The 26,379-nt window shown below is 39.6% G+C and overlaps 1 protein-coding gene across 1 annotated transcript in view; it reads left to right on the top strand.

The window, feature by feature from the left end:
* The window catches only part of MED14 (mediator complex subunit 14), a 42,581-nt gene that overhangs the window by 1,739 nt on the left and 14,463 nt on the right, over window positions 1–26,379 (top strand). The window contains exons 2-17 of the mRNA XM_086618569.1: window positions 354–380; window positions 6,162–6,267; window positions 6,991–7,164; window positions 7,948–8,077; window positions 9,808–9,936; window positions 10,292–10,399; window positions 11,271–11,403; window positions 11,961–12,111; window positions 18,491–18,602; window positions 19,279–19,404; window positions 20,284–20,362; window positions 21,957–22,116; window positions 22,507–22,701; window positions 23,310–23,444; window positions 23,834–23,910; window positions 25,780–25,940. Coding sequence (XP_086474695.1) covers window positions 354–380; window positions 6,162–6,267; window positions 6,991–7,164; window positions 7,948–8,077; window positions 9,808–9,936; window positions 10,292–10,399; window positions 11,271–11,403; window positions 11,961–12,111; window positions 18,491–18,602; window positions 19,279–19,404; window positions 20,284–20,362; window positions 21,957–22,116; window positions 22,507–22,701; window positions 23,310–23,444; window positions 23,834–23,910; window positions 25,780–25,940 — 2,003 coding nt within the window. The remainder of the gene's footprint in view (window positions 1–353; window positions 381–6,161; window positions 6,268–6,990; window positions 7,165–7,947; window positions 8,078–9,807; window positions 9,937–10,291; window positions 10,400–11,270; window positions 11,404–11,960; window positions 12,112–18,490; window positions 18,603–19,278; window positions 19,405–20,283; window positions 20,363–21,956; window positions 22,117–22,506; window positions 22,702–23,309; window positions 23,445–23,833; window positions 23,911–25,779; window positions 25,941–26,379) is intronic.

Below are 26,379 nucleotides of genomic sequence, written 5' to 3' on the forward strand. Positions count from 1 at the left end.
TAGCAGAAGCCTTGGGATTTCAACACCCTTCATCAGCCTTTTAAATTAATTTGACCAGTTCCAGCTTACTTGGTACAGGGTATTGGCAGGTTCCCTGTGGTGCTATTATACACCTGATTTTATTTCCCCTTAACTAGGCTGCTTTCTAGAGCTGTCAAGCAAATTCCTTTATCAAATGTGTAATTTCATTATATTTAGGAAACATTTGCAACTGTAGAAATTTTGAAAAGCTCTTTATAGGTCTGTAGAAGTTCTTCTTGTACTCAGTTGAAGGATAGTAGCAAAATTTCTAGTAGTTTGAAATGTCATAGAACAATGTATAATACACTCTTTTCTTTTCCTTTTTAATATAGGTTACCAAGAAAGACTGATATGGAAAGGTGAGTTACAGTAAGACAGTCTGTAATGCATGTTAAAATACAGAACTTTGTTTAGAATGTTAAGATTAATATAGAACTGTTTAAATAAAATGTTTTTCTCCTAATTTTAGATTTTATGCAAGAAAATAAGCCTGTCTGTCTTGCTGTCACTACATAGTTTCAAGATTTTTCTCAGCATCAATGACAATATTAGTTTTTGTCTTTTTTTTGTTTTGTTGTGATTTTGCCTTTTTTGTTGTTGTTGTTGCACTGTTCAGTAATATACTGTTGCTGTTCTAGTAGATGAGCTCTGTTAAGGGTGTTTTTCTGTTCATGAATCTTGAAGCAATGAAGTGACAGTAAAGCTGATGTGGGAGGGAACTGGGGAACCCAAATAAATTCTAGTTAGTGTGATAAAGAAACTTTTTGTTCAGAAGAAGCAGTTCAACAATTAAAACAAGGTTAAAACCTTTTTCTGCTTTTCCCATGTTACTGGATCTTTCTTATCGTGAGCATTGTTTTCTACTTCTGTTCTATGTGTTTTCGAAGTGCAAAAATTATTAGAAAACAAATATAAGAGACCAGAGCAGGTCTTTTTTTTTTTCCTCACCCCCCAAGATGAAAGAACTTCATTTGCTTTTTTGTTTCTTTGAATAAATTTTATGGAAGTTGTCAAAAATTGTTTCCTTTGTTACTTATGTTGACATGCTAATTGACCTCATTTTCTTTGCAGACATATAGCAGCTATGATATTCCTAAGAATGTTAATAAAAAATTCTGTATACCAGGATGATTACTAATTCAGTTATCTCAAGTCTTCCAAAACTCTCATAACACGTTGTGGAATTAATCCAATTTTTAGGGAATCATAACCTTGGATGATTGCTTGTGCCTCTTTTCTGTATGTATAATATTTTATGAAGATAAACAGCCTGGGTTATGTTGGTGTTTTGTTTTGTTTTGATTTTTTTTTAATTATCACTTTTATTTGCTGAGGAAATTATGTTCAACTTAGGTCCAGAGCTCCCTTGTACGGGTGGGGGGACTTCTCCCATCTAGATGTTTAGCATTTCTTGGTAAACCTGGAATCTCCTTTGTGAGGCACACAGGTCTGGAGGAACATCTTAAGTCCTAATGAATTACACATAAAAGAAAACAAGACATCTTTCAATGGTTACAAAGAATGTCCTGCAATTGAAATTGTCTTGAAATTCAACGTTCACATCCTTGTTAATTTTGACGTACAACTCTTCTTGATGAGGTGACTTTCCAGCTCTTGGAGGAAATCTGTAAGGAAGGTGGTTTAATTATCCAGATTATTCGTCTTCTCCTAACTTTTGAGAGCTACAATGGCAGCAATAGTTGGGCTTTGAGCTCTGTTTCTTGAAGCTAGCCTGGTGACATGACATACATACTTCGGTGAAGATGCGAGGATATTATCCCTTCACATAAAATCTAAGTTCACATAAAATCTATGTTCATTACTATAGTGCCTAACTAAAAGATCTCATGGTAAGAAAAACTGATAGGAAATTATGCATCGTAGTGTAATAGAACTTTTCTTGGTGAAGCGTCATTTATTAGTTATCAGTGACAGGAATGTATCGCTTTTGCAACAAGAAAGAAGGGATTGGATTAAAAAAACATTAGTACTGTGGTGTGAAATGAATAGTGCTGAGTTCTGGGGGAAATCCAGGTGCTTGCTTCTTGATAGAGGAGACCTTTTTTTTTCCTCAATGTTCTTCATCTTTTCCTTTTTATCCTCCAGTCAAGTGTAATATGTGGGAAACTTTTATCTAAATACAGTAATGGCTGTATAAGATTTAACTGGAACTTGGATTACAATGACTTTGCAAGGCTCTGTCTTCTGTTGCGGGGAAATGGAAGGTAAAACCTTACACCTGCATTCCTGAATGAACAGTTCCTGCTGAGAAGCATTTAAAAGATAAATACTGTTAAAATACTTCCAAGAGCTACATAAGCGTACTGTTTTCCTAAAAACAGGCAGTTTTCCTACTGGTTTTGTAGTATTTAGTGAACAAGACTGTTAATTCTCAAAGTTGCAGCAAACACTGTTATCTACACAAGATTAAAAAAAAATCAGAACTCTTGTAAAAACATGTTATTCATGACTTACCAACAGTGCAATCAGACACCTAATTTTTTTTAAACATTGAGTTCCATTCTTTTCTAATGACAAAATGACTGTTATTTCACTCCTTTAGTAGACATGGATGATAATTTTGGTTGGAGTGGTACTTTGGAGATACCTAGTCCAACCCTCTGCTTGAAGTGAAAGGGTTTCAAAGTTGGTTCAGGTTGCTCACGATTGTATCCACTTGAGTTTTAAGTATCTTCGAGGATGGGAACCCTGCAACCTTTTTGGGCAACCTACTTCAGCCTTTGACTGCTTCTCTGTGTGTTTCTTTGTTTGTTTTCCTAATGTGTTACTAGTTCTTTACTGTTTCAGTTTCTAGCTGCTATCCCTCAGCCTTTTACACTTTTGAGAAGAGTCTGGTTCCATCTTCTCCATAACACCCCTTTAGATATTTGAAGACGGCAGTAGGATCTCACCATAGCCTTCTCTTATTAAGCATAAGCAAACACAGCTTCCTCAGCCCATCCTCGTATGTCGTGTGTTCCAGCCCCTAACCCACTTCTGTTCAGCAGTATCTTTCTTGGCTAGGGAGTGTGGAACTGGACATAGTGCTTCAGATGCAGTCTCACAAATGCTGACTCAAGGTGAATAATCCCCTTCCTTGACCAGTGCTAATGCAGCCTGTCATTGTTGCAAAGGCACATTGCTGATGCCTGTTCACGTCTCCACCAGGACCTCCAGGTCCACTTCTGCAGAGCTGCTGCCCAGCTGCTGCTTAGTACCCAGCCTGTGCTACTGCGCAAGATTGTTTGGTGCCACATGCAGGACTTTGCATGTGGTTTTGCTGAACTTCATGAGGTTCTTGTCAACTGGTTTTTCCAGCTAGCTGAGGTCTCTCTGTTTGCTCCCACTAGTTTGGCATCACCTGCAAACTTCCAAAGAGAGTATTCCTTCATATCGTGCAGGTTGTTGATGGAGGTGTTAAATTGTATTGGCCCCAGTATTGACCTTTAAGGAACACCACCAGTAACCAGCGTTAAAGAAATTCAACTAGTAGCCAGTCACAGCCTTTTATTCCTGGCAGGGCAGCTGGTTTTTCAAGTACCTTGTAGTCCACTTACTATGCCGTATCTCACCAGCTTGGCTACAAGGATACTGTGGGAGATTTTGTCGAAAGCTGTGCAAAAGTCAATGTAAATGCATCTTCTGTTCTCTCTTTGATCACAGAGCTGTTCATCCTGTAGAATGCAATTGTGTGATCAGCGGTGGTTTGCCCTTGGCAAATCTGTGCTGGCTGTTCCCAGGTGACTTTCATGTTCATTATTTACCTGGACATACCCCCTGAAAGATTTGTTCTATGAATTTTCTTCTTAACTGAGCTTAGGCCAACAGGCCTATTCCCTAGATCCTTCTTGACCTTGAAGAAGGGTATGATGTTTGCCTTTTTCCAGTCATCAAGACCTTTGATCACTACGGCCTTTTGAAAATGACAGAGAGCAACTTTACAGTGGCATAGGTCAGCTCCCTTGAATGCATCCCATCCACTCCAGTGGACTTTTGTATGTCAAGCTTGCTTAAGTGGTCCTTAACTTGATATTCTTCTACTGTAGCTAGTGCTTCACTCCCTCAGACTCAGTCACTAGTCTGAAGGAACTGAAACCCCCGAGATCAGAACTTACCAGTAAAGACCAAGGTAAAGAACGCTGAGTACCATGGTCATTAGAAAGCTTTTTAATGTGCTTTGTTTTACTTTTACAGGCCTTGTAAACGTACTCTTTCCTTAAGTTTCACCTTCCTTGGATAAAGTTTTTTATGCAGCCTTGCGTAAGATCCTATATCTATAATGAAGGACAAAGGAACACAGCAAAATTGAAAGACTTTGAGTTCTTGGTAGAGAAGTGGATGGGAATTCCCAACGCAGTTGTCATTCAGGGATGACGGTGGTGGTTCTGGAAGCAGGATTCTGTCAAGTAGAAGTAACAGGTCTTCTGTAACTTCATACATGTGGTCTTAATAGAACAGTTACTTGAATACTGCGTCTAGTTTCATCAATAATTTTCATTAATAAATTGTTGTGCTTTTTTAATGTTTTTTGGGGATCTGAGGGAGAGATTTGTCTACCTTTGATTTCGATCACAGAACATCAGTTTGAATTTTTCTTGCTATCATGCTGTTTTGACCACAGAAGTTTGATTGACATAGCTGCTAGATTTTAGCAACTTTTATATGGAATTTGTCTGAGAGATTACTGGCTTTCTAAAGTCTCACTGTAGACATCTTTGAAATCCATAAAGTTTTTCCGAATCTTTCAAAATTCTCAGCATCTTGTTTTCATAGTGTAGTTATTGTTTGAGTAGTGTCTACATAGGGCGGCTTGTCCACCACTTGCAGTCTTAGTAACAGGCTGAATAACATTCTAAAACATGCTGCAGAACGCAGAGAAGTTACTGGCTTAATGCCCAAGTTCTTGGATGAGGTTTGTAGTGTGTAATGCGAGAAACTGGACCAGATGGTATTAGTCATGCTGCTGGCCTAAGTGTTCATCTACTACAAGCAGATTATGCTTTGTGTATTGCACTAAAGAGCCAACCTCATTACACCAACACTTTCAGCAGAAACAGGCTCAGTCTATATTATGTGGTTTACAAATTAGGATCAGGAGGTGCAGCTTCTGTTTGGTAGAGGTGAATATCTGTTGCTCCCATCAATGTTCTTTTTGTCCAAATGCTTTTGTTACTTTAGAAAACCATATCCAGAAAGCATCTTGGATTTGTTGTTGTTTGTTTTTTTTTTTTTTCCAAAGTAACTAGAAAACCATGGTGAAATTAGTGAATTGAATGTGTAGAAAGGTAGGAAAACGTCTATAAACAGGAGATGAAATGGTATTTCAGAGTGTGTGGCATTGTAGATCTGCGTGTCTTGTCTAATGCATCTACAATGTAGATTTGTAATGAAGGGGGAGAATCTGGATGTGCCTCTATTACGTTCTCTTTTACAAAAAATAACTCTTAAGAAATGCAAACATACACTGCCTCATTTTGACTGTCTCATACAAATCACGGTGGGAGGGATATTAGCTATCAGTAATTTCTCCTTATCCCAACTTCTTTGCAAGGCAGGAATGGAGAGGAAAGTAAAAGGGTGGGGTTTTTTTTTGTGATCTTCCCCACCACCACCCCTTTTTCTGGCAAAATGGTAGCATATGGTAAGATACTGTGTAAAGATGTCTTAAAATTACTAGAGAGATATTTTGTTTAGTGTCTATTTATTTATTTGTTTATTTATTTTTAGTGTCAGTGTAATGTTACTGCCGGGTCCCGTAACCCTTAGGTACATTGCCTTGTCTACTTTAAACTTAATCATAAGCCCTGGGGAAATCCTTTAAAAGATATAGAGATAATTCAATTGAGTTCACTACGGAATTGTTTCTTTTAAAATCAGTGATTAATTCATGTGAGCATGCTTTTTTGTTTTCCCAGACAGTCTTGGTTAGTTAGAATCCATGTACTTGTTAGCATTTAAGTGTTCAGAACAGTAAGCTATTGTTTTTTCCCATGTTCTAATCAAACAAGCCATACATTAGTGATGCTTCCATTAACACAATTAGGAGTTATCTTTACAGCTTTTTTTATTGACACAGAGTTAAATTGCAGCTTAATTATATATCTGAGCACTGGCTTAATGTACGTTTGTTTTTTTTCCAGAAAAATAGAAATAGTGCAGTTTGCAAGTCGCACTCGTCAACTGTTTGTTCGTTTGTTAGCCTTAGTCAAATGGGCTAATAATGCTGGAAAAGTGGAAAAATGTGCGGTAAGTTAGCAACAGAGTTTGATATGAAATAATCTCTAAATGATATGGGATTTTGGTATCTAACTAAACTTCTCCTTACTATAGAAGTTAAAAAAAAAAGCCTATTTCATAGGCAATTGAATATTAAATTATAACTAATTCTTCCTGTTTGGAAATTGTATAATCTTGTCTTTTAACAGTTCATGTTCCCAAAAACTCATTGGTGGCAAAAAATTAAAGACTTGTCTGCACATAGTTTCAGGAGTGCTTTGGGGTTAGGTGATAGGACAGGGAAGATGGTGATCTCGGTGTGTTAGCTCTTATTATCACTTTCATCCTGCCCTTGGTTAAATAAGAAGAAAGTCCAGAATATTGGAGAGAAAAAAAAAAAAAAAAAAAGCCCCGAGTGATTACAAACAAGTATGGTTGCATTCCAGTAGCAATCAACAAATAAAGAGCTGTGAGGCTTTACAGATCCTCCACAGCATCAGAAATGGCACGAAGATTTAAAGTGTGTCCTTGCATATGAATGTAAGAAATGGTCAGAATATTCACTTCTTCCTTTGTTTTATAGATGGGATTACTTGAATTGGAAGTGACAGATAAAATCATCTCAGTCGTGCACTAAATGAACTGAACGTAAAGGGGCTTTGATTCCTGCGGTTTTGGGACATATATATATTTTTTTTTTTTTCTCTTTTTTCTTACACCCTCCCACCCCCTGCCCTGCCTTGTCCTCTACAGATGATATCAAGTTTCTTAGATCAGCAAGCCATTCTGTTTGTGGACACTGCTGATCGTCTGGCATCGCTAGCTAGAGATGCTTTGGTTCACGCTCGTCTACCTAGTTTTGCCATCCCATACGCTATCGATGTTTTGACAACTGGATCATACCCGCGCCTGCCTACCTGCATCAGGGTAAATAATGCTACTGTATGTCTGGCGGGGGGGGGAGGGTGGAAATCCCCGGTACAGTATCAAATGCATGTTAATGAAACTAATTGTCTGCGTGCAAATGAAGCTGTAGTTTAATACAGGCCTAGTGCCAAGTCTCTGTAGTGTCGGTTTCTCCTGCAGAGCGCTTCCTATTTGAACAAGCTATGCTTTTCCCAGTAAAACATTTTCTTCATTTAAACTAGTTCTGCTCTAGGGTGAGTATAGTAGCAGCTCTTCTTCCTTGGTTCTTTAAGTATTTGCACGTGCTAAGCCACCATCCTAGAAAAGTGGAAGTGTGAAAAGGAGATACTAACTGACGTCTTTTGTCCTTAGAGATTTTGCCTATATTTGGAAATGTACTGAAATACTTAAAGCTCTAATGTTGCTGCCTTTTCTTACTGATAAAACGCAGAATAACAGGATTTTGTGAAGTAATATAAACAGTAGTACCTGTGACTTATGTCTATAGCTACAGATAAGGATTGGCTTTCAAATCTTAGTATTTAAAAACAAGTTTAGCCTGATGTAAGGCCCTAATTAGGATTTAATTGATCCAAGTTGAGCAATTTTATTCAGTGGTCAGTCTCAGGTAAAATGTAATCAACTAGAAAACAAATCTGAATGTAAGATATAGAACTTCACTCATGTAATGGCCTGTAGTGTTTATATTTTCAGACTTCTAGTCTAGTTAGTTTTCACTGTTCCTACTGTCAATGTATTATGCATGTTTGGGATACGAAGGCTTGTTCATGTTTATTTTAACAGGACAAAATAATCCCACCTGACCCAATAACAAAGAGTGAGAAGCAAACCACACTTCATCAGCTAAACCAGATTCTTCGACATCGACTAGTGACTACAGATCTCCCGCCACAACTGGCAAATCTTACAGTTGGTAAGAACTGGAATTACTTTTTGAAGAATACATTACTGCAGACTGCTTTAAAATTTTTACTTTAGTGCTAAAACAAAGCTAAAAAATAGTTCAAGTGAGACTATTAGGCATGCCTAATCTATTAAGACTGGGATCCTGTCTCTGTATGACATCAAAATGTCTTTTCTCCTTCTGAAAAATGAGGGCACTGATAATATTGCTGAAATATTACTTACTTTCAAGAAGAAATCCTGTGCAAGTAATGGCAAAAGGTTGCAGACATTGTCTTGCTCTTTCAGCAAACAGGTTATGAAAGAGTCTTAGGCCTAACAATGTAACTGCTTAACCTTAATTTAATTATAAAATGCAGTTTAACTAAACTGTTAGATCTTTCCGGAGAAATTATTTGAACTTTAGCTTAAACAAGTCACTCTAATGTTGCTTTTTAAAACCTGTTTTGATATTCATCTTCATGCACAGAATCTGTTCATGTTTATGCATGCCTTTTGTTCTGTGGCTTGCTGCAGTGCCAGATCTCTTAATCTGTTCTCAGATCTCTGTTTTCATTTAGCCCAAGTAGTGGTAGACATTAAGACAGCCTTTTTTGCAGGATAGATGGCTATAAACTGGACTAGGTCATTGCAGAATCACAGAGAACAGGACTGGAATGGACCTAGTCCATGTTTTTAAGACAAGATTAGCCATGTGTAAACCATACCCCACAGACCTAGATTGAAGATGTTTCTGAAAAATCTTAGTTTTCACTGGTCCCTGTGTGAATGATTGCAATATCTGTGTTAGAGCCATTTTTGTCTAACGGAAGTGTAAATGGATATATGTCTCAGCTCTTCAGATTTTTCAGTTCACTAAACATTTGAATGACTATTAGTTTCTGTTTGGAGTCTGGTTTGTTTTAAGAGCACGTCTGGGATGCTTTTGAAAATGAAACTTTGTGAGTTAAAAGGGTTAAAATTTCTGTAGGAATATTTCTGTATGTCTATAATTGTAAAGGTATGTGGTGTATTTTAAGGGATTGAGAGGAAAGTTGACCCACAGTTTATAGTTAGGACTTGTACTAAATTGTTGCTCTGCCACTCGTCTCTTTATGACCTTGCTCATATAATTTTGACAGTCTTTGTTCCCGGTTCTTGAAACTGATAGCAATGTTCACAAAGGTGTGAGGATAATTATGTCAATTAGATAAATAGTGTACATAATCTTTGCTTGTGTGCATACATACGAATTATGCAAAAGGTTATCTTCCTCACGTGGAAATAGAGTTAAAATATTTTGATGTTAAATAAATGGTTTGCAGCGAGATATGTTTTCAGGACTAGATTTCAGCCTGGGCTGAGATTGCACTCTGAACTTCTTTTGAACATTGTTTAAAGCGTTCATTATGGATATAGCAAAGGATTGGAAAAATTAAGCTAGACCTCTTCTTTTTGTAACTTGTCAGGCTGTTAGGCAGCTCAGTGTTGCTTCGTATTATAGTAGCACAAGTGCTAACCAGTTATTTTTAACTAAAGTACTGCTGTTCAGGACAGTTTGAGATGTCTGTCCATGCTGCTTGTTGACACTGGTTCTGCTGCAGAAGCAACTGTGAGGTCTTCAGAGTTGCACAGAAACATATGCAGCAGAGCAGAAACTATAGGAAAGTAATCCATTGTGAGTGCCAGGGGCTACCACACTCATATTTTGAGGCATCTTAGGAGACTGAGTGAAAAAAAAACATTTTTTTTCTTCCTTAGCCAATGGCCGTGTGAAGTTCCGAGTTGAGGGTGAGTTTGAGGCCACCTTGACAGTGATGGGTGATGACCCTGACATCCCCTGGCGCCTTCTCAAACTGGAAATTTTAGTTGAAGACAAGGAAACTGGTGGTAAAAAAAATCAAACATTTACACTTTCTTTTTAACATGATGTTCATCTCTGATGCTGTATAGGTCTGGTTTATACAGGGTCTTTTGCATATCACAATTTAAGATAATGAAGCTGTGTATACTTGTCCTGTTTTCATCTTGCTCTGTATGCTTTTGATACCTTAACAACGGTAGACTATGACAGTGTAGTAGACCAAAATTTCCATGGTAAACCAAGGATTTTGTTAGAAATTCTGGTATGGAAATCAGTCGGTACAGTTGTATCTTTTTCCCCTTTTAATTTATTGTTTTATTTAAGTATTTTAAGTACCTATTTTCCTGATGTCTAATGTGAATTATTTTGAATTCACAAAAGATGGTCGAGCCTTGGTTCACAGCATGCAGATCAACTTCATCCATCAGTTGGTCCAGTCACGGCTGTTTGCTGATGAAAAGCCACTTCAGGACATGTACAGCTGTCTGCGTATCCTTCTGAAAGTTGCTTCTGAATGAGTTGTGTAACATGGCCTTGTTCTTCTAGTAGCTGGAGGGAAAGAAAGATGGATTCCCTGTTAAGCTAGGGAGAAACATCTGGACACAGAGTAAAAATTATGGCCTTGGAAACTGTGATTGTCAAATGCCACCATGTAAAATTTGATTTTACATACTTGGCAAAGGTAAAGGTGAGTTACTCAAGACAGCAGGTTGTGTGGTAAGTCAGTGCAGCAGCAGCTGGCTGCATTTTTCAATTTCAGAGATAGAACACAGTGCTGACTTGAAAGGTATGGGAGCTGGCAATTCTTACCACCCAGAACTGCAGGAAGGTGATGATGGTGTGTTAACTGTATTGCACCTGTGTGAATAGTAAATTGGGATATAGTGTGTGCAGGAAGTAGTGCAGTAACTTTCTATGTGCAAAGGGCAAATTGCTTGACAATGTGAAATGGTTTTCAGTGAAACAATTCCTGCAGAAACAAATAGAATTATGTTATTTTAGGGTGACCATGGAAGATGGGGTTAGTGGTAACTGTAGGGTGAATTGAATTTCTTTGTTAGTAATCTTCTTCTCCCTAAAAGATGATCAGAGTTAAAAAATCTGTAAAACAAAGCTATTGTGATGCTGGCCTAACACTCTGCCCTAGATAAGAGTTTAAAAAAAAAAAGAAAAAAAAAAACTTTGAAAAATATTTGATGCTGTTTAAATGTCTTTATCTCTGTATTAGTACATTAGTGTGTTTTCAGACAGCATCTTGTCTGACTTTTGTGACAAATGGATTTATGTAGTGTACAGAAATGGATTTATGTAGTGTACAGGCTCTTTGGAGGTCTTATATTTTCTTAACTCCGTTCATTAGACTCCTTCTGCTTAGCACTTCAGTTGGAAGTCTTGCATTCACAAACACTAATGCTGATTCGAGAGCGCTGGGGTGACCTTGTGCAAGTGGAGCGATATCATGCAGGGAAATGTCTCTCACTCTCTGTTTGGAAGTAAGTTAATTTTAAAAGGGCTGTTAGCAAACAATAAATGAAATAATAGGAGGGGTTTCGTTTATTAAGCTTGAGCCAGAATTTTCAGAATTGTACTGTCTTTTTGATGTGACACTCCTAAATTCTTGTAATTAAGTACCTAAACATGTTGCTTGACTTGCAGAGAAGTGAAGGATGTACGTTAATGTACAGAACAATGGATTCAGTCATAAATTGCTCATATTTATGTGGATATCTAACTCAATAAATGAATTAGACAATTTTTTTTCAGTCTTTAACTGTATTTATTGCTTGACTTGCACTAGATAAAATTTTAAAAAGAAATCCAAATGGACTTCCAATTCTGTGTTCAATTTGCAGCTATCTAAAACTTCTTTATGTAGTTATGGTTTACCAACAGTTCTGCATTAAAATGTAAACTGAAACAAATGCTTTTTTTCAGTTCAGCTGACATAGTCTTATTTTTAAGCAGAACTCTCAGAATCAAGGATTAGCTACTGAAAAGCATGTTTTCCGCCATTCTAGTTACATGGTTTAATTATTCTCTTTATTTTAAGTCAACAGGTGCTTGGCAGGAAAACGGGAACCGCGTCTGTTCATAAGGTCACTATTAAGATTGATGAGGCTGATGTCTCAAAACCATTACAAATATCTCATGAGCCTCCACTGCCAGCCTGTGATTCCAAACTGATGGAAAGAGCCATGAAGGTAAAGGTTTGCTTTGCAGTAGGCATCTAGTTTTGTAAATCAAAAACTTAAAAATGCTTTGCATTGTCAGTTTATTTCACTTAGAAACAACTCTTTAAATAAATAGACTATAAGATTTCTAGTCAACAGTTACTCTAGATTGTGGCGTGTTTATGTTGGGACCTAAAATTGTTGTTACAAATTGTTGGCCTTGGCTTCATCTTAAAAATTGCACCCACCCTAAAGTGCATTATGTACACCACTTATGAGACAGAACACTGAGGCTAGGGGGAAACAATAGCAAAGGTTCAATTATGTTTAGTGTTTGGCTTGCAATGCTTTATAGAGAGCCAGTTCTTCCCTTCCCTCTCTCGGAGATGCTGTGTAAACTTCCTCTGAAAATCAGCTTCCCCACGTCACTTGAGTTTACTACCCAGTAGTGCTATTCACTTTAGAAAAATCTTACATTATGATTTGGAAATCTTATGCAAAATAGCTAATGTAGTTTGCCTGTTACAAGTGTTAGGTGAACCTTGGTTTTACAGTATTGCTAACCAGATTGTCATGTGGCCTATTTGAATGTTGCTTTGTATTTTTCAAATTCCCATATGTTAAAGGTGGGATTGTTGAAATGATCCAAAACAAGTAACTGCAGTCAACTTCCTACTTGGATGAGGCTTCACTGGTGATAATTGTAGATCTTGGTTAATAATCTATGAGAAACTGTATTCTAGATTTTATAGTAAGTCTTCTGTAAGTTCCTCAGCAAGTCTCACTATGAAGCAATAAGAAATGCTTCTATAGGTATGTAGGGGACAAAAGGAAGTCCAAGGAGAATGTAGGCCCCCTCCGGAAGGATACTGGTGCTCTGGTCACCCGCGACATAGAGAAGGCTGAGGTACTCAATGAATTTTTTGCCTCAGTCTTCACTGATAAAGCCTCTTGTCTTACCACCCAAGCTGTGGAAAGAACTAGCAGGGACTGTGAGGATGAACCACCGCCCACTGTACTTGAAGAGCAGGTTCGGGAACATCTGAGGAACTTGAAGGTGCACAAGTCCATGGGACCTGATGAGATCCATCCGCGGGTCCTGAAGGAACTGGCGGATGAAGTTGCCAAGCCACTGGCCATTGTATTTGAGAAGTCGTGGCGGTCTGGCGAGGTCCCCGATGACTGGAAGAGAGGGAACATAACCCCCATTTTTAAAAAGGGGAACAAGGAGAACCCGGGCAACTACAGGCCGGTCAGCCTCACCTCTGTGCCTGGCAAGGTCATGGAGCAGATTCTCCTGGAAACCATGCTAAGGCACATGGAGAGCAAGGAGGTGGTGGGTGACAGCCAACATGGCTTCACCAAAGGCAGATCGTGCCTGACCAACTTGGTGGCCTTTTATGATGGGGTGACAACATCGGTGGACAAGGGTCGACCAACGGATGTCATCTACCTGGACTTGTGCAAAGCTTTTGACACTGTCCCGCACGACATTCTTCTCTCTAAACTAGAGAGGCATGGGTTTGATGGATGGACCACTCGGTGGATAAGGAATTGGCTCAATGGCCGTACTCAGAGAGTAGTGGTCAACGGCTCGATGTCCATGTGGAGACCGGTCACGAGTGGCGTCCCTCAGGGGTCCGTGTTGGGCCCAGCCCTCTTCAACATCTTTGTCGGTGACGTGGACAGTGGCATGGAGTGCACCCTCAGCAAGTTCGCCGATGACACCAAGCTGTGTGGTGCCGTCGACACGCTGGAAGGGAGGGATGCCATCCAGAGGGACCTCGACAGGCTGGAGAGGTGGGCCCGTACCAACCTCATGAAGTTTAACCAGGCCAAGTGCAAGGTCCTACATCTGGGTCATGGCAATCCCAGGCACAAATACAGACTGGGCAGAGAATGGATCGTGAGCAGCCCTGAGGAGAAGGACTTGGGAGTACTGGTGGACGAGAAGCTCAATATGAGCCGGCAATGTGCTCTTGCGGCCCAGAAGGCCAACCGCATCCTGGGCTGCATCAAGAGGAGCGTGGCCAGCAGGTCAAGGGAGGTGATTCTCCCCCTCTACTCTGCCCTCGTGAGACCTCACTTGGAGTATTGCGTCCAGTTCTGGAGTCCCCAACATAAGAAGGACATGGACCAGTTGGAGAGGGTCCAGAGGAGGGCCACGAAGATGATAAGAGGGCTGGAGCACCTTTCCTATGAGGACAGGCTGAAAGAGTTGGGGCTCTTCAGCCTGGAGAAGAGGAGGCTCCGGGGTGACCTTATAGCGGTCTTCCAGTACCTCAAGGGGGCCTACAAGAAAGATGGGGAGAGGCTGTTCAGGAGGGCCAGTTGTGATAGGACAAGGGGTAATGGTTTTAAAATAGAGGGAGGTAGATTCAGGTTGGATATTAGGAAAAAATTTTTTACCATGAGAGTTGTAGAACACTGGAACAGGTTGCCCAGAGAGGTGGTGGATGCTCCATCCCTGGAGACGTTCAAGGCCCGGTTGGATGAGGCCCTGAGCAACCTGATCTAGTTGGAGATATCCCTGTTCCTTGCAGGGGGGTTGGACTAGATGACCTTTGAAGGTCCCTTCCAGCCCTAACGATTCTATGATTCTATGATTCTATGATTCTATGTGTGTTTGTCATTATTTCTTACAGTGTTTGTTTTTTTTAAGAGAGTTAATAAACTGCACTAAATAGCGTAGTTTTCAAACTTTCAGTATAGTTTTTCCACAGGGAAAAACTCTCCAGCTTGGATTCTTCACCTGTCTTACAGAATCTTCTACTGATGATAGCCTTCACCTACTGTACGTAATTTGTGTTTGAGCCTCTTGGCTCATCTTGTTTAACAGGTTTGACAGATACATCGCTATATGGTGAATGTCAGTGGATATAAGCTGGAACACAGGAGGTTCCGCTTAAATATGAGGAAGAACTTCTTCCCAGTAAGGGTAACAGAACACTGGAACAGGCTGCCCGGAGAGGTTGTGGAGTCTCCTTCTCTGGAGATGTTCAAAACCCGCCTGGACGTGTTCTTGTGTGATCTGATCTAGGTGGTCCTGCTCCAGCAGGGGGATTGGACTAGATGATCCTTTGAGGTCCATTTCAATCCCTAACATTCTGTGATTCTGTGACTTCATATGTTTGGGCAAGAGAGGAATGTGGGAAACTTAGTGGAGCGCAGTAGCCTTCTACTCTATTTCTGGAGTAGAAATTCTACTATTAGTATAGTAAATACATGCTAAATTGACCCATTCAATAGCCTAAATTAACATATTTAGGCTACTAAATATACAGTTAATGTAGTGAAGAAACTGTATTTATGCCTAAATCCAGGAAAAGGTGCTTTGTCTAGAACATCTGTTGAAGTTCCATGAGAGCTGATGCAATCTAAGCTCACTGAATCAGGTCTACAGACTGTAGATTAAGATATGAGGCCACTGTAAATTTGAGATTTATCGAAGTTAATGCTGACTCTCTTTATAACTACTTGCTCAGAACTTAGAATATTTGTCTGCTATGGTATATGCACTGCTCTTCCAGTGTTTGAAAAATGATCTCAGCTGAATGACGTAGATAGTACACTATGTTTCTGTTTATTTAAGATATTATATAAAACAGTGGCATGGACAAATATGTTTGTCTAAGCAGGTTATTATACATTAACCTACTGAAAATTGGATGTAGCTATAGAACCTGTAGTCACTTGTTTGTGAGGAAGGTTTCACTCATAGCACCTGCTCAGTTGAAATGCTTTTGTGAATGGATAAACATTTGATTTTTAAGGCCTTGTTTTGGAACACTAGTCTTTAGAGGAAGGTGTCGTGGTTTTAACCTGGCCATCAACTAAACATGAAGCTGCTTGCTCACCCTCCCCCCCGCCAAGGGAACAGGGCAGAGAATCGGAGAGGTAAAGGTGAGGAGACTCATGGATTGAGATAAGAATAGTTTAGTAATTGAAATAAAATTAATAATAATAGAATATACAAACAAATGATGCACAGGGCAGTTGCTTACCATTTGCTGACCAATGCCCAGCCCGTCGCTGGCTAGCGATCCTGGAAGAGAGCACTTCCCAAAACTATAATCCCAGAAGACAGAGAGAGCACTTCTTGGCCAACCCTCATTTATATATTGACTAGAACGTTCCGTGATATGGAATATCCCATTGGCCAATTTGGATCAGTTGCTGTGGCTATGTTCCCTCCCAGCTCCTTGTGCACCTGCACGCTAGCAAAGCATGGAAAGTTAAAAAGTCCTTGATTTCTTAGCAGCAACTAAAAGCATCAGTGTGTTATCAACATTCTCCTCATACTAAATCCAAAGCACAGCACTATTCTAGCTACTAAGAAGACTAACCCTATCGCAGCCAAAACCAGGACAGACAGTCATTCTGGTATATATGAAGGCATGTACTGAAATTCTATATAATTTTGTTCTGGTGTAAATGTCTTCTCTATTTCTCTCTCATGCTAGAACAGAATTTGGGTTTAATTCACCTTGAACAGTTTCCAAAGCAACGTGAGGTTAACTAGAAAAAGGTTTTGCAGTAATCTGTAGCTTTGCTTATACAAAATATGTAAATAATATGACTGCGATATGAAGGTGCACAAGTCCATGGGACCTGATGAGGTGCATCCGCGGGTCCTGAGGGAACTGGTGGATGAAGTTGCTAAGCCACTATCCATCATATTTCAGAAGTCGTGGCAATCTGGTGAAGTTCCCAATGACTGGAAGAGGGGAAACATAGCCCCCATCTTTAAAAAGGGGAAAAAAGAAGACCCAGGGAACTACAGGCCAGTCAGTCTCACCTCTGTGCCCGGCAAGATCATGGAGCAGATCCTCCTGGCGACTATGCTAAGGCACACGGAAAATAAGGAGGTGATTGGTGACAGCTAACATGGCTTCACTAAGAGCAAATCCTGCCTGACTAATTCGGTGACCTTCTATGATGAGGTTACAGCATTGATGGATAGGGGAAAAGCAACCGACATCGTCTACCTGGACTTATCCAAAGCATTTGATACTGTCCCACACGACATCCTTGTCTCTAAACTGGAAAGACATGGTTTTGATGGATGGACCACTCAGTGGATAAGGAATTGGCTGGATGGTCGCACTCAAAGAGTTGTGGTCAACGGCTTGATGTCCAAGTGGAGGCTGGTGACGAGTGGTGTTCCTCAGGGGTCAGTACTGGGGCCAGTGCTATTTAACATCTTTGCCGGTGACATGGACAGTGGGATTGAGTGCACCCTCAGCAAGTTTGCAGATGGTGCCAAGCTGTGTGGTGTTGTGGACACGCTGGAAGGAAGAGATGCCATCTGGAGGGACCTTGACAGGCTGGAGAGGTGGGCCTGTGAGAACCTCATGAAGTTCAACAAGGCCAAGTGCAAGATCCTGCACGTGGGTCGGGGCAATCCCAAGCACAAGTACAGGCTGGGCGGAGAATGGATTGAGAGCAGCCCTGAGGAAAAGGACTTGGGAGTGCTGGTGGATGAGAAGCTCAACATGAGCTGGCAATGTACACTTGCAGCCAGGAAAGCTGGAGAGGGGGTCTTAACAAGGGTATATAGTGATAAGACAAGGGGCAATGGCTTTAAACTGAAAGAGGGCAGATTTAGATTAGATATAAGGAAGAAATTTTTTACAATGAGAGTGGTGAAGCACTGGAACAGGTTGCCCAGAGAAGTTGTGGATGCCCCATCTCTGGAAGTGTTCAAGGCCGGGTTGGATGAGGCTTGAAGCAACCTGGTGTAGCGGAGGGTGTCCCTGCCCATGGCAGGGAGATTGAAACTAGATGATCTTTGAGGTCCCTCCCAACCCTAACCATTCTATGATTCTATGAATGGCTATAAATGCAAATCCTTTAGTTTAGGTTACACAAGTAAGCATTAGTTAATATAAATGGTGACATAAGCTTCAGTACTGGCAGTGCAACAAGCCTCTAGATACTCCTGGGTTCAGTGAGGTTCCTCATATTCCCTGTCAACCACTGCATCTACACTAACTGCTTTGTTACCCCATTAGCAGGACTAAAACTAGTGTGTAGTATTTCTTGCTACAGCTACGTATGTGTTTGTGTAGAGGCAACCATATTCTAATAGAGTGTTGCTTTGGAGGATTTTGTGGTTTGTAGGTCTTCACAGGGCGTTGTAATAGCATAGTTTGTGAAACTTCTTTTCTTTTACATTTTCTTCTAGTCTTCTCTCAAAAACCCTCCCACTGCCTGCTGCACAGACAGAATCTTAGGTTAGTTTGTTGTATTTCATAGTGATCCAAATACTCAATAGTTCATTCGATTCACCACAGTTCTAAGCAAATTCTTTTGATGTGATGGTTTTAAGTAGCTTTGTTCCAGTGTGCTAATGCATAGACTCTACACATAAAATTTGAATTTACTCAAGTACATTCCTTTTTTACAGATTGACCACCTATCAATAGAAAAACTCCTAATAGACAGCGTCCATGCAAGATCTCATCAAAAACTCCAGGAGCTGAAAGCCATTCTTAAGAACTACAATGTTAATGACAATTGTATGTGTTTTCTACTGAAGTTTCTTTCAAGTTAATTTTTGTTTATGCCTAGGAATGGGTTCCTTTTTACTTGGTATTTCTTATTTTCATTAATTTAAATAAAAATATGAAAAAATAAAGGGAGATGTGTTCAGAATGAACAAGACTTAGCTTTAAATTATTCTGCATTAATAGTTGTAAAAATGGTCGTAAAATACTCATACAGGCCAGCTGGCTTAAACCACACTCTAAATGCATTATAATAGATAAAGCTGGTAGACCATTATAGTCTGGATTGAAGGGTTAAAAGTGTTCTACTGTAAAACTTGTACAAGTTCAGAATTCAAAGCAAATCCTTCACTGTCTTGAGCTAGCTTTGGATGGGACTTTGCTTAAACTGTTGTTGAAACTATTGGAATTTGAATTGAGTTTATAATTGTGAAGCAGTGAGTTAAAAGATATTCAAGGATTAATAATCTTCAGATTTGGTCTGTCTTTTCTCACTGGTTTGTTACTAGCACTCTTTTCACAGGGAAGTTCTTATATAACATAACATACCTTTATGTTAACAGTGTAATAATGTGCAAGGGAAGACTGCTTCTGTAAAAACAAACAGATTTTGTGATTATAATGGGCTAAGTTTTAATATGATGAGCTTGAATTTTGTGTCAAATTATTAACATCCATTTTTGTTTAGCATTCATTGAGACGGCTCTTCCAACTCTTGTAATTCCAATTTTGGAACCATGTGGTCGATCAGAGTGCCTGCATGTGTTTGTTGATCTCCACTCTGGAATGTTTCAACTGATGCTATATGGTGTTGGTAAGTAGGTGCAAAACCAGGTTGTGTTTAATATCTTGCAACAATCCTGCATTATGAGGTAATTTCATGTGAACAATTCTGTCAAATCTGCGAAGTTCTGTAAGTAAATAACTATAATGCAGATCAACACCACACTTGGGTTATCATCTAGGTTTTTGAGTTTGAGGAATGGAGAAGTGAATCTTTGTGCTTAAGAGTCACAGTTCAGTTACGTATATTTTAAGAGGACAACTAAACGTTAGGCATCATTGCAATGCATATTCTTTGTGACTCATGATTCCTGGGTTGTGCTGCTAATGGATGAGGTCATCTCATATGGACCTGATTGAGAATTGTGTTATGTGAACTTATACATCTTGAGTTACTGTTCAAGTCTTAACTTCAGACTTCAGATTACTTAAGAAAAGAAGGAAAGTGGGTTCTTTTCGTTTATTTGCCTAATAACATATTGCTGTGGTTTTACAAGCATTATGGATCTATTGTGTATCTTAATCTCTCTCTTCACAATGAGCCACATGGAGAAGACAGGGGACAACAGTTACAAGTTGCACCAGCAGAGGTTTCATCTCAATATAAGAAAGAAATTTTTTACAGTGAAAACAGTCAATCACTAGAACAACCCACCTGGGATGTGGTGGAGTCCCCCTCGCTGGAAGTTTTCAAGATGTAATTGGACAGGGTGTTAGACAATCTCATCTAGGCTCCTTTTCCCACAAAAGGTTTGACCAGATGATCTTTTGAGGTCCCTTCCAACCTGGGCTGTTCTATGATTCTGTGATTAATTGTTTGTTAAATTAGATAAGCCACTTTCATTAAAAGATCAAAATTTTGTTTGAAGAGCAGGTGTTAAAACCATTCACTCACCAAATGTTATTGCAGATCAACTGACACTTGATGACATAGAAAAGTCTGTTAATGATGATATGAAGCGTATCGTTCCTTGGCTCCAGCAGCTCAAGTAAGTGACTTGAATGATTAACTCAGTTTGCATAGAATGAATGAATCACTATGTTTGTATTTTGTATGATCACACTTGCATGGCTTTGTGTTTTACCACAGTAGGGGATGTACTTTCTCACTGTTCTAAGCAACCTTTGCCATCTCTTCTAAACAGGTGGAGGAAATTCTGCTTTGAGTTGATTCCATAGTCCTCCTTTAGTCTGCCCCCTTACACGTAGCCTCATGCATCACTATGCGCACACTCTGCATGAAGTCTTTTCACTTGAACTCACTAGCAGACCGCTTGATTCCTGAGGATCTCATTTTGTGTTCGTGTTCATTTTTTATCTCCTTTATTCCACTCTGTTTCCACAGCTGAACTCTGCTTGTTTCTCAGCAAGAACGATCTCCCTTCTCTCAAAGCTGAGGAAAAAACCCGAAAGTGGCCTAGAATGATTTAAATAATACCTGTTTATCTTCTAACATTTCAGCCCTTGCTGGTTTAAACCTCTAATCTTCCTTCCATAAAGTCCTGAGATTTAAGCACAAGATACATTTGGCTCCCATAAGAGGTTGTAGCAAATAATACAAACACAGTTTGCATCTGCATAACAACTAAGATCCACCTGCTCTGTCATTTTGGAAATTCCCAGTACTCTTAGCTAATTGCAGGGTGAAAACTCTATTTGAGAAATTTTGCTTCTAAAAGAAGCATGATAACACATGAAGCACTGGCACCCTGGAGAAACTAATCAACCTCCCTTTGTTATAAATAATGTACTGGAGATAATGGCTTGGGTAGTGCTGCAGTTTTTGAGGAAGCTAGGCAGTCCCACAAAATGTCTTTTAGGAGAACTACATCCAACATGTAGCTACGAGAATAAACATGGTGTGTCGTGATGGAGAGTTGCTGAGTATCCATGCTCTCCGCTGCTGTTTTCCCTGGAAGTTTTGACTGAAAAACCAAGTCACACATTTCTGTGCCCTTTTCAATCCTAGCTAAGCTTTCTGACCTTGCCACTATAGCCAAAATCTGTTGGAATAGGGTGAAGTTTAATTCCAAACATTAGAATAAAGTTGATGCCTTGCATGCAATTCTTCATGTCCAAACTTATCCAGGTGAATGAGTTTGTTTATAACATAATCCATAGTGGCATCCAGCTTTGATGACTTGTTAACTGTATTGTTTACCAGCATATGGAAGCAAAGATTTTCTTTTATATACCAAAAAATAATTGAAGATTCCTAGTTGTAAAGTAACTGTAATCTGCATGTTTTTTTTCATTTGTCCCTTCTTTTTTTATATTGTAATTTCATATTGTGGTGTATAAAAATTCATTCATTTATTCCTTCAGCGAATAATTTCAGGGCTTTTCTTCTTACCTTAACAACTGTCCATTAGTCAAGCTGAAGACAGTATGTGAAGATACCAATAAGAAAATAGATACTCACAGTTTTTTCTGTTTGATTTTCTGTATATAACTTGTGCAGCAATGATAGACATTGTCTTAGAATATGACTGACTCTTAATTTGACGCTAGTGCTCTAAACAGCAGTATACTAGAATAATGTAAAACAGTCTCAGGGTACTAATACCTTTATTTCACTGCAAGGTTCTGGCTTGGACAGCAGCGTTGCAAACAGTCTATAAAACATCTGCCTACAGTGAGCAGTGAAACTCTTCAACTAGCTAATTATGCTAGCCATCCAGTGGGAAGCCTTTCCAAACACAAATTGTTTATCAAACTCACTCGCCTTCCACAGTACTACATTGTAAGTAACTGAAAAACGCTTCTATCTTTTGTTCCCAGTCATGGATATAGCAGACAGTTTGTTTGTTATACTGTTAACTCTAACATTAGGAACTAAGTGACTGATGTAGCCCTTGGCTCTCCTGTCTCTCTTCTCTCATTCAGTGGGTTTGTTCACCAGTCAGGCTTATAGAGAGGAAAGAACATAAAGCTTTATTACTGAGCAACTTTCCCATTCTCTTTATATTTCCTGAAAGTTTAGTCTCCCTTTTCTTGGATCCCTTTTCTAGCCGCAGTGTTGATGTCTTGAAAAAGACTAATGTCTTTTCCTTGAGGGGGAGAGGACAGGAGCTGATGTAGACATGTTCTTAACTTGAGGGTCTTCTCAATTTGTTGTTTTGTTTAAATACAGGTTGTAGAGATGTTTGATGTTCCTGGCAACCCCACAGAACTAGAGTACAAGTACCATTTTCTATCTGTGAGCTATGCTGAAGGAGATGACAGCCCTGCTACTGCACTTTTGCTACAGCAGTTCAAACCAAACATTGAAGAGTTGGTACTAGACACAAAAAGCGGGAAACAAATGAAAAGTGGTGTCAAGCGCAAGGTATGTTCTTCAAAAGCCATGGGGCTAGTTACAAAGCGTGAAAGCTAAACACATATTCTGAGCATCAATACCAGTAGGGTTGTTTCAAAAATTAGATTAGCTTAGATTAGAACAGAACATCGCTGATGTCTTACTTGTATTGTGGCTTGGTTCTCTGGGCTACTTCCCTAGGGAGGTGTTGAGGAAGTATTTTGCAACAGTTGTCTTTTAATTCATCCCGGGCCTTCTCAGCTGTTCTGAAGAGCCAAGGCAGAGCACTGTGCTGAGGTAGCTAGCGTAGCTTGCATACACAGAGCACTGGTATCTGCACACTATGCTTTGTGCCATCCAGATGTAGTCTTTGAAAGACTTGCAGGTCCTGATAAGAGTTATTTCTTGGGGTAAGACTGACGTGGCTTAGTGATACGTAAGTAGTGTTTAAGGAAGGAGGTGATTATAAAATTACTTTAACTGAATTGCTTCAGTCCTGGAGTGGACCAGAACCTTTCGGGAGTTTGTGCTCAGGGTGTGATTCATTTAAAACGTGGATGAATTAGATTATTCTCGGACATATTTTCAAAACGTTTGCTCCAAATGTGCAAGTACATTTGTCTTTATTTTAATTCTAGTTATCTGGTGATCCATGTTCCATAGAACCTAAGAAACCAAAACGGTCGGGAGAAATGTGTGCCTTCAATAAAGTGCTAGCTCATATTGTAGCCATGTGTGATACAAATATGCCATTTATAGGGCTTCGTATGGAGGTATGTACTAAAAATATTTTGTTTCCTTCTTCCCCTCTACTATTCCTGATTCTCTTGTCTAGAGGCAACTATTCTACAAACTTGTGGTCATGTGTTCACTTTGGAGTTCCCCTGTCAGTCTAGTCTTGTTAGAGCTGGTTCTCTAATACCAGGCACTGCAAAGCTTGAGAAGTTGAGGGAAAAGGGTAAATGAGAGGATGAGAGAGACACTTGTGGGAGGGAGTGGAACACAACTTCATACCAGATTTGCACAGACTGTTTTTTGGCTTTCCAGTGCTTGAGGATGTGAAACATCTGTCACCCTTAGGGGAAAAAAAAATCCTTGAAAAACTTATAGTTATTTTGCTAGACTTTTTGCTTGAGATAACAATTTTCTTGTTCATTCCTAGTTATCTAATATGGACATTCCTCACCAAGGAGTACAAGTAGAAGGAGATGGCTTCAGCCATGCAATACGTTTATTAAAGTAAGAGGATACACTCATGTGTTTCGTTTTATTACTGTGCATACACTTGAGAGAAAAAAAAAGATTGTTTGGAGAGTAACACTAAAAATATTGGAGTGGGGAGAGATCTTTTGTTTTGTTTTTTTTTGTTTGTTTGTTTGTTTCTTTTTTAATTATCGTGTGTCTTGTGCTTTCATGTGAAGCAATGCTGGAGAAAGAGGAAAATAAGAGTAGATACAGAGCCAACTATGATTTGTTTCCTTCATTAGCCTAAACTGGGAAGCTCTGAAAACAGTCTGACAGTCCACAATCCTTAAATCCAGGCAATGCCAAGGAAGATATGGTGATGATTCATGGACATGTAATTGCAATTTTAGATCAGAGGCCTACATACTCCATATGTTATTTGATGATTACCATTATGTGATACTGCAGAGCAGAATGCAAGGAATCCCAGAAAAGACAATTGCATGGTAGAAAACTATCTGAGAAGCATACAGTAATTTAAGAGTAGAAGGGACCTGTGGAGGTTGTCTGGTCCATCCTTGTGCTCAAAGCGGGACTACTGAGTTGCATTTTCCAATCTCCAAGGATTTTTGTGTTCTCCCTGGGCACAGCGATCTCAAGTGCCGACTAGAGGATAGTCATCACTTGATTGCCTGGCTAATACAGCCCAGGATGCAGCAGTCTGTCATTGCTGCAAGGACATGCTGCTGACTCCTGTTCAGTCTCTCCCAAGTTTTTTCTGCAGAGCTGCTACGCAGCCAGTCACTCCCCACTCTGTGCTGTTGCTTGAGGTTATCCAGGCCCAAGTGCAGGACTTTGCATTTGTTTTCCTTGAACTTCATGAGGTTCCTGTTAACTCATTCCTCGGGCCAACTGAGGTATCTCTGAATGGCAGCCCTGTCCTGTAGCATGTTAAGTGCTCCCTTCAATTTGGTGTCATCTGCAAACTTGCTATTCCTTTGCATCACATAGGTTATTGATACTGTTAAATAGTATTGACTTCTGTGTTAACCTTGAGGAATGCCAGCCACAACCAGCTGCTAATTGGACCTGCAACTGTTGAGCAGAGCGCTTTCTACCTGGCAGTCCATCCAGTTTTTCACCAGTTAAACTTTGTATTGTGTTATGAAGTAAACTAGATCATATCAGTTTAAAACATCAAAAACCCCTACCTCAGAGACACTTCCTAGAGTAAAACCTTCTTAACTTCTTTTATGCTGCAGAAATGTACAGGGATATAAAGGCATCAGTCTCTACATACATCAGGACCTACCTTTTTAACTTTGCATATGAGCAGAAAAGTACTGAGAACTTGTGAGCTGAAGTTAAGGGTGGTACATGAAATTTCTGGATAGACTCTCAAGGGATTTGAAAAACTTTGTCATGTTTTTACTTAAGCTTTGTTTAATCAATTCTCACACTGAGATATGAATGAATTAGCGGGTACTAAGGTAACTGCCAGGTTGTTTGTTGCATTTAGAGTGAGCTTGTTCTAGAAGGCGAACTGACTTATGAATTCAGGTTGCCACAGAACTTATTATTTTCATCTTTTTTGGCTTGTTTCTCTGTATAAAAGCTTTATATTGGTGTGCTCTTTCACCAGATCAGGGCAGTTCAACCGATCCCTTAACAGTTTGTAATTTGCAGGTGTTGAATCCATATAAAAATATTGGTCTTAACTCAGAATGCTTTGGTAACAAACTTACTGTAGTCCTTGAAGAGGAGTAGGATATCTCGCTGTGCAGTCCAGCTATCTTTGCTGTTGATTTGTTCATTCTTTCATGTTGAGACTTGGAAGTCCTTCAGGAAATGTTAGAAGGTAGTATTTTTAGTTTTGAAACTGTACTATATATAACTGAAATCGTTTTTTTTTTTCATTAATAGAATTCCCCCCTGTAAAGGCGTAAACGAGGAAACACAGAAGGCTCTGGACCGATCTCTTCTTGATTGCACTTTCCGATTACAAGGTAGAAATAATCGCACATGGGTGGCTGAGCTGGTATTTGCAAACTGTCCACTTAATAGCACTTCATCCAGGGAGCAAGGTAAGTTTTATTTAGGAAGACTGGTGAATTTTGTTTTTGTGTTTTACATTGTCTGTTCCAGTAGTTCTCATGTTCTGGTGTGTTGTGGTTTAACCCAGTGGGTAACCAAACACTATGTAGCTGCTTTCTCACCCTCCCTCACCCCACCCACAGGGTGCGGAAGAGAATTAAAGGGGAAAGGGAAGGAGACTGGTGGGTTGAGATAAGAACAATTTAATAATAAAAAATTCAAAGTAATAGTGATTAAAATAATAATATATAAATATGTATATATAATATTATAATAATATATACAAACAAGTGATGCTCAATGTAATTGCTCACCACTCGGTGACCAACACCTATCCTGTCCCGGCAAGTGATCCCAAAACAGCTAAGTCCTGACACCACAGTCCCAGACGAGCGAGAGGCCTAAAAAGGGAGAGGAGGGGAGAGAGAG

Source organism: Tauraco erythrolophus, chromosome 1 (genome assembly GCF_009769465.1).
Source record: "Tauraco erythrolophus isolate bTauEry1 chromosome 1, bTauEry1.pri, whole genome shotgun sequence".
Taxonomy (NCBI): domain Eukaryota; kingdom Metazoa; phylum Chordata; class Aves; order Musophagiformes; family Musophagidae; genus Tauraco; species Tauraco erythrolophus.